Source organism: Hetaerina americana, unplaced genomic scaffold (assembly GCF_022747635.1).
Source record: "Hetaerina americana unplaced genomic scaffold, ioHetAmer1.1.p SCAF_9, whole genome shotgun sequence".
Taxonomy (NCBI): Eukaryota; Metazoa; Arthropoda; class Insecta; order Odonata; family Calopterygidae; genus Hetaerina; species Hetaerina americana.
The window spans coordinates 9,968,259-9,989,217 of NW_027287538.1; the positions used below are offsets into that span (position 1 = coordinate 9,968,259).

Sequence of the window (20,959 nt, forward strand, 5' to 3'; positions counted from 1 at the left end):
ATTTTCAGAAGAATTGATTTATGTAATTTCCTCCAGCGTGGAAATAATCTTGCCTGAAAGTATTCTATATGATCTATTCTTTTTCAAGATACTTTTATGAAATTAATGAAAATTACTCCCGTCCCACCTGCAATTTCTGCATTACTGTTTATCTTCATTCAAAGCGCCAGAAACGAGACAGTTCGCCTAGTAGATATCGGTACACTCACCACTTTTATACGTTTGTTTTTTAACATTGCTGTTTGAATTTAGTATTATTATTTAATCTTTAATTATTTTGCCTGAAAAGTTTCCTGGATTTTGAATTCATTTATGTACATGTAAGTTTGTTCTTAAAAATGATACTTCATATGACATTGTATTATATTTTTAGGTGGGTTGATTTTGGTTATCTTCGTTTTAGCTGGGGTCACCTTTCTGACTTTGTTAGAACGCCAGGTCCTGAAATATGTTCAGTTTCATAAGGGCCCGAATTAAGTTGAAGCTGTTTTCTAATGTAATTAAACTGTTCAATGAGCAGACTTTTCCAATAAAATCGAATTATTTGCCATATTATTTTTCTCAAGTTTATAGATTATTTCTTTTCTTTCCTTAGCATTTACTTAAGATTCAGACAACATAAACTTTTAACGTGTGCCTCTATTATTATCAATTCATGCGTTGTGCAAAATTGTATGTAACAGCTTAGTTGTGATTTGTTTTCCTCGTTGATTGGGAAACTGATTTTAATGAGATGGGGATTTTATTTTTTTTGTGTTAGAGATTGGTGTTTGGCAGTCTCCTTTAAGCGTATTGTTTTATTCCGAATGATTTTATTTATTATCTTTTGTGATATTGATTGGATTTGAGATATCATATTATTTTTCCAAAGCAAGTTTCATTGTTATACTTGGGACTTTTGTGCCACCTGACATTGTCTATCTGCACATGTGAGTTATTAATAATAATAATTACTAGAATCCGTGATCCTGTACTTCACCTCCTTGGAAGAAGTGATTTTTTAAAAAATGTATTGCATATCACAGGCCTTCATTTATGCAAGCTCTTCAAGGAAGAATTGTGTATAAAATCTGAGAAATGTTCCTTGTTGGTTTTGTCGAAGGCTATGCACACTACAAAGGCTTTTCAATCATTGATTCACCGGCAAGGGTGGCACGGCCATTATTCATGAATTTCAACGGCAACATTTTCCGTGCCCTGCCATCCATTTCCATGGCTTCCCGAGTGGTCGGGAAGCCCGTTCCTCATTTTCCATTCATAGCTTTTCTAGAGGCTGGTTTTCGATTTCGCAGCATCGGACTAGGTTAGCATTTGCCCGTCGAGATTTGAAAGACATGCGTCATGACCTAGTCAGCCTCGCTTGATTATGTCGTCCGTCTTTCTTTTGAACTTGAGCCGCGAGGAATTTCGCATCGGCTCCTAGGCATCTGTCATACGTACCCGTGACGGTCAATTTACCAGAAGTCCCGCAGCAACCATGAATTCCGAATCTCGGCTGTCTTTTTCTAGCTCCATTGCTAGGATTCGTTCCTTTGGAGGACACCAATGATCCATCACTTTCCTGGCAAGTTATATGATAGCAAAATGCTTGTATTGGCCTCAATTTTGCCTATAAACCTGGCCGTAGTCGAGGCATTGACCGGAAGAACTAACTCATTTTTTTCGATTAATCGCATTTCGGCAAACTAATTTTAAAGCTAACACCTCTCCTTGAACATGTTTACTTGGCTTTTGTTCATTGTTAGAACTCTCGTCTTCCCCGGTGAAGTAAAGTGAATATCGTAAAAGATATTTTGGAATCGAACGTTGGCGGGATTCAATTTCTCCAGGCATTAATTAGCAGGCATTATATTTTTTGGTAATTAGTACTGTGGTTCAATTTCCAAATTCGTCTGTTTTTTAAAATTATGTACACCAAAACGCAATAAATATGGTGCTAGATTAATCAAAATTGGGGTTCTTATCCGCCATCATGCATTTCTGAAATCGTGTAAGACTTCCATACTATCGAATCGGATTTGTCTTTGTACTATTATTACGTTTTGCGTCGAGTAAACTAAAATTTATTCGATAAATATGGAAATAAAGAGAGTTAATAATGGAAACCAGCTGAGCTATTCGTTGCCTTAAAGATGCATGACCGATTAAATGCGGACTTATTTGAGAATTTCGAGAAATAATGCTTAATGCTGTTTTATCTTTGAGCGTATTTTAAGCTAGTATTGTAATTAATTTTCAATTAACCTGCTCCTTAACAGTTTTGTTAATCATGCTAGTTCTGACCTAAATCAAATCATCTTTGAATGCTTGTCGTTTCTCTAAATACTTGTTCTGTCTGTAATAGGGATGCTCAAACTTGGATAAGTCTGAGGTTGGATCGAACGATCGTTGTGCGTACGTACGCACGCTCTCTACCTGCCTAAAACCTTACATTATTTCCTCCTTCAGCTTTTCTTCGAATACTTCTTTCTTTTCCTCCTTCCAGCCTTCGTTCCCCTCCAAAGCGTATTGTCCTACTCCATCTTCCCCGCGTACATAACATTATCCCTTTTATCACGGCCTTCGATTTTCGCAAAGTAATTAAAACTTGGTCGTTTGTCGTTCTAACCCATACCATTTAAAAAATTTCTATAATCTATGCTCACCATATTTTCTCAGACTAAATTTCGCAGTCATACCAAGTGATATTCCTGAAGAAGTGAGGACAATTTTTTTTGTCTTTACGCGGTTTACCTGATGTCAGTTTCCCCCTCTTCATAAAACTGGGTGAAGACTCTTCTTTTATTTCTGCGTCTTCTCATCCTCAATGGAGTCCCTTATTCTGTTCCTCCCTTATCTCTGCTTATCAAACGTTCTCTATTCTGCCTCAGAATTCGGCATTTGACTAAATCTTCGAAATTTTCTAAATAAATGTTTTCATCCATGGGCACATATCTTTAATGTTCTCCCTATTTCACCCATTTATCGCCAAAGTACCACCTTAATATGCGACCTTTTCCATCTTTTGTAAATTATTCCCTTCTATAATGTTAGTAACAGCCTTATAAAAAAATGATTTTTTTAACAATCTAGTAGGTAGCATTTCAATATACATAACTCAAAAGATATTACACCGTTTTAAAATTACTTAGTGTTTTCTTGGTTGCGCAAATGTGGCTGTAACGGTTTCACAAATGTTTTTGCAAATATTTAAATATACGCTACCACCAAAAAATTAGGACTGTAAGGGAACAGAGATGCTTCACTCAAAGTGATTAAGGAAAGTGGCTTGTTCACCCAAGGAGTTAAGAGAGTCATTTCCATGGAAGAAACTCATTTACGTGGATGATTGCTCCATGCCTTCATGATTATTTCCTGGTTTTTTCCTGCCTGGTATCTTATCTGGCGAAAGATTTTAAAAATTATGTCCAGCGACTCAAACTGGTGTTTGTCAGTGCGGCAATTTCGGATTTCTTGAATTCTTTCGTGGTCTCCAGTCTTCTCTAGAGCCATGCTCGTGAGGCAGCCGAGAAGGATCTTAAAGGAGAAGCGATTTAGTGGAGGCATTTGAGTTTAAATTCTCTCTAATTGATTCGGCGCCCAACGTCGGATGGCTGGACGATCAGATGCAGCCGGCAGCCCATCTTTCCGTTTCCTCGTCGATTGTATACGTGTTATCCTGCGAAACTCGTGTTCTTTGAACGATTCCTTGCCCAAAGCATGTTGGTGTTTATTTTATATACTAAAAAGACGACATTAGCCCTCCCAAAAAAGGAAACGTAGAAAGTTCTCCAATTGAGGAAAGTTTTATGTCACCGGAATGAACTGCCTAAACTTTTATCTTTGTGATTTATATTCCTTGTACGGACCGTATATATTTACTTAGGTTTCTGTGAAATTACCGTTTCTCAATGTGCATTCATATGCAAGAGTTTCAATTTCATTGTAGTTGGATGTTTAATATATTGTTGTCTTTCATTCATTGCTAAATTCAACTTATTGGAATGAAATAATTGGCTTTGTGATTCCACACACTTCATTTAAAAACACGACCCAGGTTTCGACGTTCGATGATGACGCTCAACGTCGAAACCTGGGTTGTGTTTTCAAAGTTAATTATTTTAATTTCAATGTGTTATGCAAGTTCCATAAGTTACGCCGGCGAGAACAAATTTTCTAAATTAAACCGTTTGAAATAAAAGTGTGATCACAATTAGAAATGTCACTTGAGCAGCCAGATATTTTCATCGTTTATCAAGCCTGGTTTTTGAAAACGAATCCATGGCACAGAATGCTTAAAGTTTGTTCACCTGAAAACTGCGATGTCCTTCTTTTTGGTTTGACGAATTCGTATTTTCCTCTTCTGTGGACGGAGAAGAATCGTAAGAAAACAAACTCATTCCTCCTACCTTTACGTGGAGATGTTACTTTTGCTCTTTTGACAAAATTAAATATGGTGAAATTGAAAATGGAAAATATTGCGTGCGAGCAAGGTTCACTCAGCCGAAAAGTGGTATTTTCAAAATCCCTTTTGTGAATCCAACTTAGAGAGACCGTAATTTTCTACATGCCGTAAAATCATGAATATTTTCTACCGTAACTGAAGTCCTTTCCAAGGCTTTCATCATTACTCTACCATCGTTGAAATATGTTTTCTCTGCTTTTCGTTATACTTGTCTCGTTTCGTCTTACATCACAGTTTCTGCAACGTTATCCAAACAGAAAAATAAAGATTCCCAAAACAGTTCCCAAGAATTTTAAATGGATTTAAATTCTTGTATAATATGAGAGATCGCGGGCAATAATAACTATCGATGTACCGCTGATTTTAGTATTCACTGTTTTACGTTGCTCTTCCCCTAACATACCCAGAACGTCATCATTTGTTTTTCTTTCTGGCCAATTTAATTTCTTTATTCTTCGCCACACCCATATCTCGAAACCCTTCAATTAACACACCTGTCTTCTTGTCTCAATGACTTCAGTTTCCAAACCATTCAAAACTACTCTCTATGTTAAAATTTTCATGAATTTTTCCGCATCTTTATTTCAAAGTGCCGTGGTCAACTCTCGTATTTTCGTAAAAGGTCTTTACCGCACGAATTTTTCTTTTCACTCTCACGTTCACTAAATAACATTTGACCTCTTAATGAGTGCAGCACGATGCTCCCCTGAAAAATCGTCCTCGTATCTGTTTATTATTTTCCTTTGTCGACTTGAAGACATTATCCACTTAATATATGTGTTTACTATATCTCTCTGTTGACAAATTGCGTGGTTTCAGGGGTGATGTGGTGGAAGTCGAACATAATGAATAACTGATCGTAGCACGTTTCCACTTGATCAAGTGCTACGTTTATCAAGTGGAAAAGTGCTACGACAGTTATTCATTATCTCTATATTGGGCCGCACTAACGACATCGTTTTCTATAATTTTAAATGTTATTCAATATAGCTCGTATCTTTTCTGGTCCGCATGCCTTGAAAAGAGAAAGGACACCTGCACATGTCTCAGGAAAAAATGCATCTCTATAACAACACACGAATCTTAATTACTCGTTGTGTGATTCTAGAAAAAGTGGTATTGCATAGGGAACAGTTATTTGGGATTCAACTATATACCCACCCCCCCTCTCTCGCTCTCTGTGCAGCCATCGTGGAAGCCATATGATCCAGGAACGCAGAAGTCTCTCGGAAATGTAGAGAGAGAGACCCTTTTTACAAGTAAATTCATGAGGGAAAAACATGGGAGAAGGAGAAAAGTATTTATTTTTTAAGAGAAATGAGCCATTACTATTAAAAAGTGTTCTTCCTGGGTTATTTACCCCTGGTCCGGACCCTTTCGGCTACTAGTCTGTAGGTAGTATATAGTTAAATATCTACCGCACAGTTTTAATTACCCTCGCACTTATGAAGGGCAGTTCAACTGCGTGTGTTACGTAGTTTAACCATGTATTTAAAATTTTCATACTCCAATGCAACAATTTCAGAGTGTAAAAATCATTCGCCTTGACTGGGATTCGAACCCAGATCCCTCAATATCCGGTCGAGTGCTTTAGGCACTTAAGCTATCTAAGTAAGTATCTTAAGTAAGTAAGTACTTTTCATAAGTTTCCTCTTAAACTCAGAAATTTTGGGGCTTTTAAAGGAACAAGTTGTTGTGAAGAAATGCCGTACATACCATACAATGTCACCGGCATTTGTATTCGTGCGCGACGCGCCACAGTGCACGAGGTAAAAGCCAACTTTTAAACACTTATGGTGTTCATACCTTGACAAATTCCAAAGAAACTGCGGGAGATGCCGCAACAGTAACTTTTAACGGAGTCATCCGCTAATGTGCATTTCAATGCAACAATTTCAGAGTGTAAAAATCATTCGCCTTGACTGGGTTTCGATAGCTTAAGTGGCTAAAGCACTCGACCGGATATTGAGGGATCTGGGTTCGAATCCCAGTCAAGGCGAATGATTTTTACACTCTGAAATTGTTGCATTGAAATGCACATTAGCGGATGAATCCGTGAAAAGTTACTGTTGCGGTATCTCCCGCAGTTTCTTTGGAGATTGGATTATTTTGCCTCGGGAGCAGAAGAGCCTGTATGGAGCAAAATATGAATATGACAGGGAAAAGAAAGTTGTGGTATTATGATCGAAATAAATAAAACGGATTAAGTTTCCAGTAGCAACCACAGTAATCATTGCAAGTATTCTATCGATAGGTTGAGCATAGGGTGTGCGTCCTCAGCTGAGAAGTTTAGTTTACATCTATTCCCTCAGCGCGGTGTGCGAAATGTATGCCAATAGGTGATTGGGGCTTAGTTCCTTCCCCTGTGACATCTTCCTCAAAAGATCAGCTTCCCGAATCTCCCGGAATCGAACCCACGTTCTCCGGTCAGTAGCCGAACAACAAAGAATTAGCTTTCTTGCAAAAACAGTTGTTTAATATCTCTTGTCAACGCTCTAGCCCTTAGTATGCTTTATGCAACAACGTAGCTCTTATAATAATGTGCCTGTAGGGAACGCCGCTAAATGTAATTAAATGTATGTTGTAAACATTACTGCCATTATGTGCTTAATTTTGCAACAATGAGCGTAGTCTCTTGCCGGAATAAATTGGTTTTTGTTTGATTCTCCAAGGGAAGAAATGTGCTTCACATTTTGGAGTGCGAAGGAATGACCTTGACTTCTCTTTAACCTCTTCTGAAGTCTTAGATAGAGGAAATTATTCGGAGTTCCGTTTTACGCGCTTCAATCGTAACCTTGACCGCTGGGTTTTTATCTTTTGGCATTGCGCAACTGAAACTTTATTGAATTATTCTGGTTTCATAGTCCTTGTGGGAATAATTTGAAATGCTCACAAAATAAATATACACCTCATTAGGGTGCCATCATTTTGGAACGCTGGAGCATTAAAGTTGTTACCTCCTTGACTGAGGAATAATTTATAAATGAATAAACAACTTGAAATAAAGGAATGATATACTATCGCATTTTCGACTTATTTCTGTCACGTTAAATTATAATATAAATCATACAAATAAATATATTCCAAATTATTAGTTTCGGAAAAAAACTTCTTCGTTATGCCTGTCAATTTGAAAACTCAACTCGTACCGGCGTTATGAAATTAGAATCGGAGACAGAGATTAGATAGTAAGGTGATCATCATCATTAGAGTTTTGCTTTTGGTTATCTGATGACTGTCTTAAATCTGATTCATTCTTCTCTGCCTAATTTTATAAAAAATATATTCGTGAAGCTCATCCTAATGGTGACGTGGCAACCCAGTGTGAGGATTGTATGGTTACTGCCGCCAAGGTCCCTGGTTCAAATCTAGGTGAGTCCTGTAGGCACCCTCAGCTAAACCTACACCCAAGCTTTGATCAACCGGTAAGCGAAACTTTCTAGAAAACCTTAAGATTGCGCAGGGGAAGGAAATTGCACTCCTAAAAGGAAAACAATCCTATGGTTTAGTAACAAGTGAACTCGATACTCTACCATTAATACCAGTTCTTTGGTTGAATTAATTTGATAAATGAGTAATAGTGTCTGTAGGTAATACCCGCTAAATCGTGATCACTGACTTGCTGTAACATGACCGATTATTTACCATAAAATATGGTGAATAATCGGTCGTTTTATTCACGATATTAATAATCTTTCCTAATTTGCTGATGGAGGATTGTATATTTTATTTTTCAATAAATTTAACTGAAATATTTAGGGTTAGTATTATAAAAATTAATTCCTACCCGTACGAGTTAACGGTGCGTCCTGGTCATCGACAGTTGCTCTTCTAATTATTCGAGAACCGCAGCTTTTCCTTCCGTCATGCTATCGACTCGGCATTTTTCCGTGACTCCCTGCTTTCATATCATCCATGACCTCACTACCTCACCAAGAGTTCAATGAAACGGACGTCGACGTTGGCTCGTTTCGATCTGAGTTATATTTTTCCAAGTATGATTTTTTTCAATTCTATTAAAGTCATGTTGACAGGATGGGGAAGAAAAATATTCCCGCATTTTGAGCCTCGAGGAGTAATACGTCTCAATACATTCATGCCGTGACTTCGTGGTCACTTAGATCGCCGCCAAATATTAACCCAATGTTGCGCCAACCATCTTAAGTTGTTGTTATTGTTGCGAACTTTCAACATTTTCACTGTATATTCGGGGTTTTATCTTAAGATTCGGAAAAACAAATCGGTGTTCACGTAGAACGGGGGTATGATGCGAGGGAGGCTATACCAACTTAGTGTAAGTATTCTGGCGGTGAAAATGATACTTGCCAACAAACCACCGAAGTTGAACGAGGACTTTGATAACATCGAGGGAAATAAGATGTTCAAGCTCTCTTAAGAAACATGGATTGGATTGCGACGTCAGAAGAATAATCTATCAACTGTACGAGAACCAGGTTGTCAAAATAATAGTGAAAGACCTACTTAAAAAGAAAAATCGAATCCAAATTAAAGAAAATGGTAAGAAAAGGATGAAATACTAACCTGCCGTTAGTCAACAGTTAGTGCTCAGAAAAAGTAATAATGGAAGCACACGGAATCAGTATCAAAGGAATCGTGGCAAACGGAGAAGAAATAAGCGTGCTTTACTTCGCGGATGCCATCGCAGCTGTAGCAGAGAATCGAGAAGACAGTGATTCCTTGAACGCAATGATTCAAGAATGCATGCATACTGGGTCGTATTCAGAAATCCAGGTTTCATCACCAGTGAAGAAGGTTCATTTTCAATACGTTGCAAAAGTTCACTTGAAATTTCCGCTCGGTTGGTCTTTTTGGTCGTCTGACAACACTTTGGGCACGAGCTTGGCGCACACTTTCTTCATCGTTAAATCTTCAGAAAACAATGAGAAGCACAACAGTAGACGACGAGTTCAGATGATTGGTAACCATCTTGGTACTCAATCGACGATCAGATTCCAATAATTGCCGAACACAAGCCACATTGTTGCCGGTTTTGCTGGCTGACGGATGCCCAGAGTGTTGTTCGTCGTGAGCCTCTTCCCGGCCCTCCTTAAAGGCCTTTAACCACCTCGAAACTCGTGATAAGGATAGAGCAGAGTCTCCGTATGCCTCACGAATCATTTTTTCAATCTTCTCAAGAGATTTTTTCAGTTTGGCACAAAACTTAATAATCGCTTAACGTTGCTCGATCGTCGATTCCATTTTTCTCGTGACACGGTCGGCGCGCAGAGGTTTACAGTAACTGACGTCCTGCCGCTTCCACAGCTTAGAGAGCACTGAGATTGGTTTTGCGGCAAAGCCCCCATCACCTACTCAAAGTACTTTGATCCGTCTCCGACCAATAGGAGCGGCGCGGGGAATTCAATTGCATTACTTTCGGAACGCACCCTGTATAACATGAGAATAAGGAAGAAGAAAAGACAAGAACTTAATTTTCGAAAGATAAAAACTTAATGCAGACTTATTGGGTCTAAGAAAGAGAAAATAATGGAAGAATGCATCTACCTAGATTGCACAATGACATGAGATGGAAGAAACTCTGCGGATATTAAGTACAGAATAGTATCAAGTTAAGAAGACTTGAATGACGAAAAGGCAACTCCTATTCTCGAAGAAGAAACGGTTGCAATCATGGAAGTTTGTGAAAATATTCGTGTGGAGATATATTGTATAGATCAGGGATAGGAAAAGTTGGCCAGAGAACAATAGAAGCCCCCGAAACTTGGAGACTAAATGAGTATCAATATCAATCAATAAGAAATGAAGAAGTATGCCGAAGAATAGAGGAAAGAAAGGGCATATTGAGAGGCCACCTTAAAGAAGGGAACAACAATATGGATTGGACGCGCCTAGAGGCACAACGAAATTAATTTTAAATAATATGATAGAAGGGAAAATAGATTAAAAATTCTCGTAAAGGGAAGACCAAGGAACAAATACATCGGCCGAATGAAGAGGAATGTAGGACGTAAAGAGCTACCAGGGAATTCATTATATATATGTAGGAAAGGGACGGATGAAGGGCTGCAGCCAGCCAGTCTTCGGATTGAAGGACTAATAATAGTAATCGTTATATTTTATAAACCTATAAATTCGATATTCACCTTGTGGATTCTGATTTTTTTAGTTTTTACTTTTAAATTTCGTAACTTTCGAGCCCCACCATTGAGCCTCGAGGAAAAACGCCAAATTATGGGGCATTACTACGTATATGAATACGTATTGCTTCGGTCGTCTCCAATTTTAACCCAATATTACCCCAACCCAATTGTACTCAATACATTTTCACTTTTGCTACTAAAGATTTTATTCTCAAGGCGTAAATAATATTTGAAGCGAAATGAAAATGAAAGCTTTAGACTTTCAGACGTTATTGAATGAAGTGAAAGTAATTAAAGGTAATTAATTGAAGAAATTCTAAAAAAAATTGGTATTCGTACAGATTATTTCAATGTAAGGATAATGCTGGTATTTTATGGAAACATTTTTCTTAGCTCCAAAGCAAAAATCAATCATTTAATGGAATTTTTTTCGTGGGCAAAATTAAGTGTAGCATTGCAACACTAGGCTTAATTCTCGGCTGTTAGCTGTATATTTCACTTGTCCGAAATTCCGTTTTTGACGTAATGAAAAAATGTCTCGGGAGAATTCTGGGAACTGTTTAAATATTCATGCGTCCTTGGCTCCATGGCGATACTTATTCATCGCTAATTTGCAAGTTGGCAAGGAGTGCTTAGTGCTTAATGACGCGGTGAAGCTTAAAGACGCCCACGGATCCTTGATTAATGGAAGGCAAGCGTTCCTTTCGTGTAATTGGCTTAGGGATTTTTCGCGGTCCTATGTCGTAAGGAAACATGAAATATGTTGTATATGTATTTCATAACTCCACCGGATCTTCGTCGTCATCCTCATATCACCGCATCAATTTTTCCCTTGGTTTGTTTTTAGATTTATATTTTCTTTCATGCCCCCACGATCATCAAGGTGATCGAATTCAATTCTAAAGGAGTTCTGGTAATCTCATCTCCTATGTGAGAAATCGCGAGCATTAAGAGATTTACCTGGCATCTTTGGAGCCGCGGTTTTCAGTCAGCACCCACTTAATTCTTAGAAGCATACGTACCACAAGCCAATTGAGCGGTTGCACTGTTTACTAAACGAGACGATTTAACTGTAAAAAATTAAATACACAACTTTGGCGAGGTTTTCAAATGGTCGTAGAATCTTTGATGAGAATATGTGCAAGTCTATCATGGACTGCTATTTTATCAGTTTAGTATGTATGGGTGTATTGTGCGAACGTTAGTTCTGGTTGGTAATTCCATTCAATAGCATTTAGATGTCAAATGAACCGACCAAGTTGATTCAAGTTGAGCATGGCCGTGGTCATGACGTCAGTTATGATTAAGATTCTTGTAAAAGATTTCTTGGAAAAAATTTGGAGCATTTTTACCGTGCGAGAGGAGTTAACAATTTATGGGCTTAAATTAAACAAATAATGATTGTACGGACGCTTACCACAAAATATTTAAAGTTGAACGGTTTCATTTTGGAAATGAACCAAAAGAAAAAAATACAAGAGAGTTGATAAAATATAATTTTCAGAAATAATCAATGCGAAACTAGTTTATTTATCTTGATACGAACCTCTCTCCCAGTAGCCGGTCATGATTTGGACCAGATGTGTAATATATGTATGATCAATCTGCATAAGGTTAACTCGGAGGTAATTCCGAACTAACTTGATCGAATATGAAAATGGCGTTGTAATTCGTTAATAGAAATGAGTGACAGATTTGTTGCGTGGAACTTTGCCGCATTCCCCTAAAAGTAAAAGAAAATATTTCTCTACGGTTTCGACTGGGAAGTAAATCTAATCAGCCGTGAAAGGTAAATGTCGACGCACCGTCTGGTCATTAAAAGCCGCTTTAATTGTTCCTATTGTGCGTGCATCTTTACTCACCGCCATCTGTTGTGATTAAGGGTAAAAAATCCTTACTCTAAGCGTACATCTTGTAAAAATTTATTTTCTTGAGGCAGTGGAATGATTTATGAGCTGGGCCATAGCAATCCCATGCAATAGCCTAAAGCATTGGTCTTGCACACTTTCTGCTCGTGACTTTGCATCGCATATTGCCATCGAGTTCGCCGTTTCACGATGCCAGAAGTTATGCCAGTACTACCAATAATGCTAAGTGTTGGCCTTTATTGATGGCAACTGCATCAATGATTGACGATATTCCTTAGCGCTGCCGTCATAGTTACGTAAATTGAAAACCCCCCAACCATAAAATAACGTTAAATATTTTGTTGTTTAGTTTGATGGTGACTCGAGTCCTCTAAGGCTATTAAAAAGTTTCTGTGGTGTATCAATTCAGAGTGAGTCATTGCTTCGTCTTTATACCCTCGAAAAAAGTATAAGAATTTTTTCGCCTCATTGTTTGAGTATAGTGACAAAGATACTCCTATTGCACATCCTTTAGATCCTCGGCTGGTGATCCCTCAAATTTTCGCGAAATTTTAATATTTGCTCAAAATTTTTGAACTTACCGAATGTTGCCATTGGCAGGACGAGTTTACTTTTTCCATTGCATTCAGGACATGTTTCAAACCCCCTTGGAAATGAAATTTCCCACATTCATTATTTTCTCGTTTGAAACCCCTGACCAAGATACTGAGGAAGAGAATAATTTGTTCAATCCCAAACCTAACTCACACCTCCATAATAATACGGAAGCATAGTTTTCTCCAGTGACATTCCAAGTATAATTTGTAAATAATGTAAAAGTGTGAAATTCCCAAAAAAACGTGAACAGAAGGTGGCGTCACGTCCGTCGTAAACGATTTGGGTAATATTGTTCACCTTCTTTCGTTCTTCCGCAGGTGCGAAACAGAGAAATCTCCCTCTTTAGCCGACTCCAGTGCCTCAGGTCTTGGCCTCCGTGACCTCCGGCACTGCTCGTCAGGGATCTCATTTTCGGACGAGATGTCTTCTCCCGGCGGATCCTTCGTCTATGGGCAGCAGCCGATCCACCTCCACCTGTCCCCCATCCGGACTCGCCGGAAGTTCAGCTTCCCCGTGGCCCTGGAGCACGGGCCGCCGTTCGCAAGCGCACAGGCGGGCACGTCGGCCCGAAGACGCTTCAGCGACGCCGTCTCGCGCCGCCTCTCCCTGGGATGGCGCCACCACTACGGCGTCGGTGGATCCGGGAGCATATTCTCCCAGCAGCATTCGGAGAGCGTGGCGTGGGAGGAGAGGCAGGTCATATGCCAGGCAAAAGCTCTGGCAAGAAGGTACATCAGGTCCAGGCTGAAACGTTCGGGACTCCTTACTGGCAAGGGCAAGGGTGGGCTTTCAAGATTAAGGAGTGCTACGATGTTGCTCTCCTCTCAACCGTCCACGGGATCCTCGTCGTCAGATTCCCAGCAGTCCTCCTGGAGTAAAGGTTTGGGATCTGGTGACATGGGGGCAGCTTCTCCAGTGTGTCACGTGCTATTAAGTGCTGGACAGGAGCTTGAACGAATGCATCCTCAGGTCAGCTGATAGTTGTGGTAGAATTAAATTACTAATTTAAGTGCCAGTGTGCTTGTGAAGTGGGCACAGTTCTCGTCCTAGATCAAGAAAAGTTTCAAATTACCTCGTTCTAAAAACTCCTAATCCATTGTATATCCCTCATATGCCCAACTGGGGATGGTATGAAGTCTCAAAGTAAGGAATGAAGTCTCAAATCCTTTCAAAAAATTTCTATTTGTGCACGAAATTTATGTACTTGTCTAAAATCGTCATTGATTGGGCGACTTCACATCTTCCACTGCACTTTTGACATGTTTCAGTCCCCATTTCATGACTCTTGTGCCTCGTAGAGCACAGCAAAATACCTCCTCACCTTGCAACTTGACTCTTTTGTGCATGTTTGCTTGTACAGAACTTCTGCCTCTGATAAGAAAAAGGCTGAACAGTCAAACATCAACTTTCACTCCACAGTTCTTTCATAACTCAGGAAATTTGATGTTAATCCCTTCATGGATGAGATTGAAGGTGGAGATTGATCTATGACTCATTCTTACCTGCATCCTGGTTTTGACTTCAGGCCTGGGTCTTGAAAAAATTACAAGTTCAATCTCAGTTTCTGTGTACTACGAGAAATTACTTATTTTTCCCCTTGGCCATGGTTTTCAGGCTACTACTTCATTGTTTTATATGGCTGGATGACAGTTTCACAAAGTCAACTTCTTCAGACTCAAAGTTGCTTCAGATCTGTGCATGGTGGCTTTAACCCAAGCAAAACTATTTTCCGGTCAGATGGAACAACTTGGAAAAAACTCGGAAACCCGCATATCATCTCCTAGAGGTTTTTTTTTTCATTTTGGCTGACTTGGATGTACTTGCACCATCCCAAGCCATAGTTATCTGACGAAAATTGCCATCTTTATTTTGACGTTAAAAATTTTAAGGTCCCATTCCTTCAAATTACAGAAATTGGAAATATTACCAAAGGAAGTTAGTGAGATAAAGGTATATTGAGTTCTGAGGGATAAAATAATGATGGTTGATTAAAAGAAGCATTGCCAAATTAGTGGAGATTAAAATTAATATTGTTTTAAATTCTACAAACAGTGATTTCATTGAATTTTCTCATTTTGTGTTATAATGTTTCAATTGTCATTAAATGCAGAATAACCAATTTGTTAAGCCAAATTGTAGCTTATATATATTGTAAAAACCCATAAAAATATGCAAAGTAGCTTGTGTATTATTATGGAAAAATCATAAAATTCAGCCCTTTCATATCCACAAGCCAAGGAACCAATGTAAAAGTGCAGAGCTATTTAAGTTCCTGATTAATGGTTTCCTAAGAGAACAATTTTGTGGTTTCATAAAAACCTTAAAGTTGTACTAAAATGCATTGACATTTCCCTCATGCATGTCTTGAGGTATCCTATAGCTCATTGATTTTTGCAAGAAAATAATGATGAAACTCTTCTTTTTTCAAAGGTATACAGTGATGTAAGCAGACAAATGGGAATCACATTATCTACAGAATCTGTCACAAGGGGATCATTGTCGGCTGTAGGAAGGCATATTTTCAAAGTTAGTACTTAGTTATTATATGACGTTAAATTGTGACATTACTCCCTATTCATTTTTCTAAAGATTTACATTGATGCTAATTAATTAAGGGACAAACTAAACTAAGTATAATGGTTACTTTCTTTGGTGTTGCTTGGTTTTTCTTTGGTGTATGATATCTAAGTGGTATTTTAATATTTTAGATTCCAGTTTTTATTACAATTATTCATGATACAGCAGTACATATATTATACTAATTTCGTGAATAGTTACCCAATTAAAAATTACTGTCATGTAATGTGGTTTGTTTACTTGGGGACTAAAACTTTTCAAAAATATTAATGTGAATCTTTCTTCATGAAAGCCAGGCCCAATGATTCCATGCACCGGCAATGCCTGTTCTGGATCTTTGCTAGATCACTCTATTCAATCTCGATATTTGGCTATTGGTTAAACATCAGCACAAACAAATTTAATTCTCTGAAGAAGGTGAAATGAAATTTACTCTCTGGCTGGGTGTGCAACTTTGAGTTCTCAAACAGGTTTTAACTTGTCACATTCTCATCAGATGTGAGCCAAGTGAAATGAAATATATCTCATTGCCTCCAAATTAGTCTGTGGTTATTTCTCCTTAGCCAGAAAGAATGATGCATTTCCAGTTGGCATTACTGTTGAAGGTGCCCATGAATCGTATTTTCCTTTCCCCCTTTTGCCAAACAAACAAAAAATTACAATTTAAATTGCTCTTAAATCCATTGGATTTATGGGTAAATGTATCCCCAATAGGAGGAAGAGGATACCCCTTTTCATAGCACATTCAATACACATATGTATGTAATTGAAGTAATTTATTTCAAATGATAATACATGATTGTTAAACAGCCTGTATTTATTTTCAAAGTTGCCCTTTCAAAATATATCTGCTTAGCTTTTAAATGTATGCTAATTATTACTATAGCTATTAATAATTATGCCAATTAGCTTTTGGGAGAACCTAAATGTTAGGAGGGAAGGTGGCAATTTTTTGTGGGGTTCAACTGGTGATAACCAGAGGATACCACAGGTGTGTGCTTTAAATATTGGTTCAATTCGTGATTTGAAGATACGAGGGTCATCCGGAAAGTAGTACCCGTTCGTGCCGCATGAAGTGCTGACGACGCGAGTAGCCGCTGGACGAGGTCAGATAGCTTCAGTGGCTTGTCTGCCTTCTCTGAGCCAAGTTGCGTGACGCTAGCATTGCCTGTGTTGTTTCTGTGATTGTTTACAATGTTTAAAAAAATTGAGAACGCCGCCAGTTGTGAAGTGAGGGCAGTGATTAAATTCCTCAATGCAAGAAACGTTCGCCCATGTGATATTCATCGCCAATTAAAGGAGGTGTATGGAGACAATGTAATGGACGAGTCGTCTGTTCGGCGGTGGTGTCGCAACTTCAACATGGGGAGGGGGAACACACACGACGATGAGCGTTCGGGGAGACCGTCTGTCATTACAGACCAACTGGTGAGCTCAGTTGACGAATTCGTGAGGAACGATCGGCGCATCACAATTGATGACATCTGTGAGCATTTTCCCAATGTTTCTCGAACAATTGTTAAACACCATCTGCATTATGCAAAAATTTGTGCAAGATGGGTCCCTCGCGTATCTCAATGAGCTGGCGGCGAAGGACTATGCAGCAGGAATACAGAAACTTGTCACACGTTATGACAAATGCCTTAATTTGCTTGGAGATTATGTTGAGAAGTAGTTTAAAGTATCCTCTTTCAAATAAAATTTTTTATGTTTGTTAATATTTACTTTTGTCTCTTTATTTCACGAACGGGTACTACTTTCCGGATGACCCTCGTAGTTCCTCATTGTTGTAGAATGGAATCTTTCCTTTTGCAGAATGAAGTAACATGGAGCAAAATAGTTTCCTTGTTTGCTGTGGCAGGAGGCCTGGCTGTTGACTGTGTCCGGAGAGGCCATCATGAATACCTTTCATCATTAGTGGAAGCAATTGCTGATGTAATTGAGGAGGAGCAACTTTCGGCATGGATTGCCAGCAAAGGTGGCTGGGTGAGCATTTAATAATGACCAACTTCTATGCTGAATATAGAACGTTTTGAACTATTAAAATTTTGCCATGCTAAAGTGCTTTTTATTTTTTGGGTGGGGTATTATATTATTATGAAAGTAAGTGTGGTATGAAGTCAAACCAAAATTTATGCTGCATAGATTTCAATAGTAGCTTAAAAAGATAGCCTTTAGAAGTTGGAGAGATGTAATCTTGAAATAATTTTGGCTGATGTTCATGGTGAATGTTAGAATATATCTATATATATATATATATATATATATATATATATATATATGTAAACTATGTTTCCTCAATAGCTGAAGTGGTTAGAGCGACAGCAAGTTGAAAGATCCGGCCAAGGAAATATTTTTGCCCTTGTGATCTGCTTGATTCCACCTTCCCCACCTCTCATGTGTTCTTCTTTTATGTGTGTTCCTATCCCCTTTCCAAATATATCTATTTCTATGTGAATGAGTATATAGATGAGTAAATGAGTATTATTTGATCGACAGAATTCGTTTTGCATATTTGTATTATTTGTGCTGCCATCACATTTCCTGCTGATGGGACCATCTTCTTCACTGTCTTTGAAGCCGAAGAACCTGCCTCCCAGGTTCACCCTCTTTATCCCATCTTTTTTCCCATCCCATCATCATTACTGGGTTCTTTTGAGGCCTTCACATCTGCCTCACATAGGAACTGATGCTGTGTAGACTGCCCTTCTGGTATTGGTGACCCAATCAGGAGCCAATATCAATACTCCTTCCATCACAGCTCCAGGGGCCATCAGAACACACAAGACCTTCGGCAATGTCAAGGTTGTAATCTATGGAGAGGGTGAAAATCTGTGCAAGCTCCAAATTAATTAGCCATGGAAATGAAATAAATAAGTCTCTATTCTTCTAGACTACTTTTATTTTGGGTACCTTCATTGCCGTGGGCATCAATTTGTTAAGTTTGAAACATGGTTAGCACAAATAAATGATTTAGCTCATCTTCTTTTCTTAAATGGTGACCATCATTCATTCTGATGCTTGAAGTGAACTATGAGATCATATTTAATGAGCATACGATAAACTTTACATTCGTGTTCTATGGGAAAAAATAAAATTGGGCAAACTGCCATCGTTAAATTGGAGTTTCTGAAATCCTTGGATTCCTTACAGAATTTTTGCTTTATCATTAACACACAAATTGCCATTTGATTATTTAGTTTATCACATAGTAAGTATTAAGTTATTACAGGTATATTTATCCCTGTTTTTTGTTCCAATTGACAAGATACTTCATCATATTTTTTTATTCATACCAAATAAAGTTTTATAATCGTTTTCTGATTTTGATGTGCATATGTAGATATTTATGCTCATGATCTGTACTCCTCCTTAAGATTTTTTGATTGCTTGCTGAACTAATTTTATGAAATTTCTTTTTTTCAGATGGCTCTAGTGTACCATTTTTGCCCAGAGAGATTGGAGCAGGGTAGTTTCAATCATTGGACCGTTTCACAGACAATCTTGATTGGCATAATTACAGCATTGTCTGCCTCAGTATTGCTGCTCATAGCTGTTCTCCTTAGGTGGTCTGGCAAATTCAGTTTTATATAATAGGTACATAAATCCATGAAACGAAGTTGTCTTAAGAAAGCAATTTTTTACTTTCATTTATGATGTTGCTCAACCAACTGTAATTAGCAAAATGAATCTCAGAATACTTGTGTAAACATGAATTTCATGTGAGTATATTCCTACAATACAAATTGCATTACCATGGAGTTTCATATTCATACTGAAAACTTAGGCTGTGTAAATATTTATATTGTAACAAAAGTTGTATTTACTTTGTACACTATTTTTTAATTAAACTTCATAATCAGTATTCTTAGTGAAGATAATGTTTAATTATTATTAAATTTAAATTATAGAGGTAATTTTTGCATTTATTTACACTGGTGATTTGGGTCCCTTTGTTTCAATGACAAGAAAGTAACATATTGGGCATTTGAATACTGCACTATAAAGATTTTTGAGTTGGTTATGGGACTCAGGTAAGCATTTCTTGTGGAGCAACTACTTTTCTTTTCTAAATTTGTTACTGTCCGTACTGAATATGATATCATTGTTAACTTGGGTTGGTATGCATAAGAGTTTCGGGTTGAACTTTGTGGAATTCCTTCGTTATGAGGGTAAAAAAAGATACTTTGCACTTCCACAGTAAAGATTTAATGTTTCACGGCCATGGTTTGGATGCTGTGCATCATCATCAGGTGACATACATAAAAATTTTTTAACTTAAATAGCCTGGCTGGAAGAGGGGAGGAAGGTAGGGGGAGTGAGGGAGAGGGGTTAAGGAGCAGTTACTGGTGCAGTAACCTATTAGGGGGCTAGGGGAGGGGGAGGGTATGTACTGGCTCAAATTTGTGAAAGTTTATATTAATTAAAATCATTAAATGAAGAATACAATGTACCCCTCCACCGTTCTTAGAAATAGGAGCGGGAAAAAAACCCATTGTGTTCTACATTTAATTAGGGGGGTGTTTTTGTGCAATGGTTTTACCTTTATTAAAGGCCGGTCGATGGTCATCACTGCCCTGGTGGGGGTGGTGTTGGTGCAGAAAGATATTGGAGTATTTTCTCAGAGGAGAGGAGGAAGAGTAGAGCGACGTGACTCTCCTATTAGGAAGTTGGGACGGCGTTGGTTGTGTTTGTGTGATTGAAGGGTCCCTGGCATGGGAAGAATCCTTGCAAACCCTGAATGAGTGAGTGTGCGATTCACAAAGGTCTAATACACCCGAGTGATTGAATGATTGCGTGTTTACGCAAGTCCTTTCTGTTTTGTTTGTTATTTCTTTGTGATTGGTAGTAGGTCCTTGGCAAAGGAGAAATCATTGTAAACCCTGAACAAGTGAGTACTTGTGATTCACAAAGGTCCCTGTTTTCGAACACACCCGAGTGATTAAGTGAATGAGTGAAAGCGTGTGTACTATCCGTTTTATAATTTTGCATTTATCTGTTTGATTGACCGGTCATTGGCATAGGAGGAATCCCATATAAAGGAATGCACCGTTCAACATCACACACTGTCCAATATCAAGCACTGTTCTACATTGTATCATGTCCAATATCATTCACTGATGAGACATGGCACACTTTAAAAACCCAACTTCTCACGCCCTTCAAAATCATGCACAAAACAATATTTTTAATGAATAAAATATTATAATAATCACCGATCATTAAAGTTAATCACCCAGTCCAATGTCCAGTGGCTGCTTTGTTTATTTATTTATTTATTTATTTATTTATTCAGTATAAGTCCGAAAACAGCGCATTCTGGCCTTTACATCGAACTATTAACAACGATAACA

The 20,959-nt window shown here is 38.2% G+C and overlaps 1 protein-coding gene across 1 annotated transcript in view; it reads left to right on the forward strand.

Annotated features, from left to right (window-relative positions):
* LOC139698841 (bcl-2-related ovarian killer protein-like) overlaps positions 1 to 19,427 on the forward strand; it is a 115,339-nt gene extending 95,912 nt beyond the window's left edge. The window contains exons 2-5 of the mRNA XM_071597774.1: positions 13,346 to 13,997; positions 15,459 to 15,554; positions 17,421 to 17,591; positions 19,032 to 19,427. Of these exons, the coding sequence (XP_071453875.1) occupies positions 13,449 to 13,997; positions 15,459 to 15,554; positions 17,421 to 17,591; positions 19,032 to 19,199 (984 nt within the window). The 5' untranslated portion in view covers positions 13,346 to 13,448 and the 3' untranslated portion in view covers positions 19,200 to 19,427. The remainder of the gene's footprint in view (positions 1 to 13,345; positions 13,998 to 15,458; positions 15,555 to 17,420; positions 17,592 to 19,031) is intronic.
* Positions 19,428 to 20,959: the final 1,532 nt, after the last annotated feature.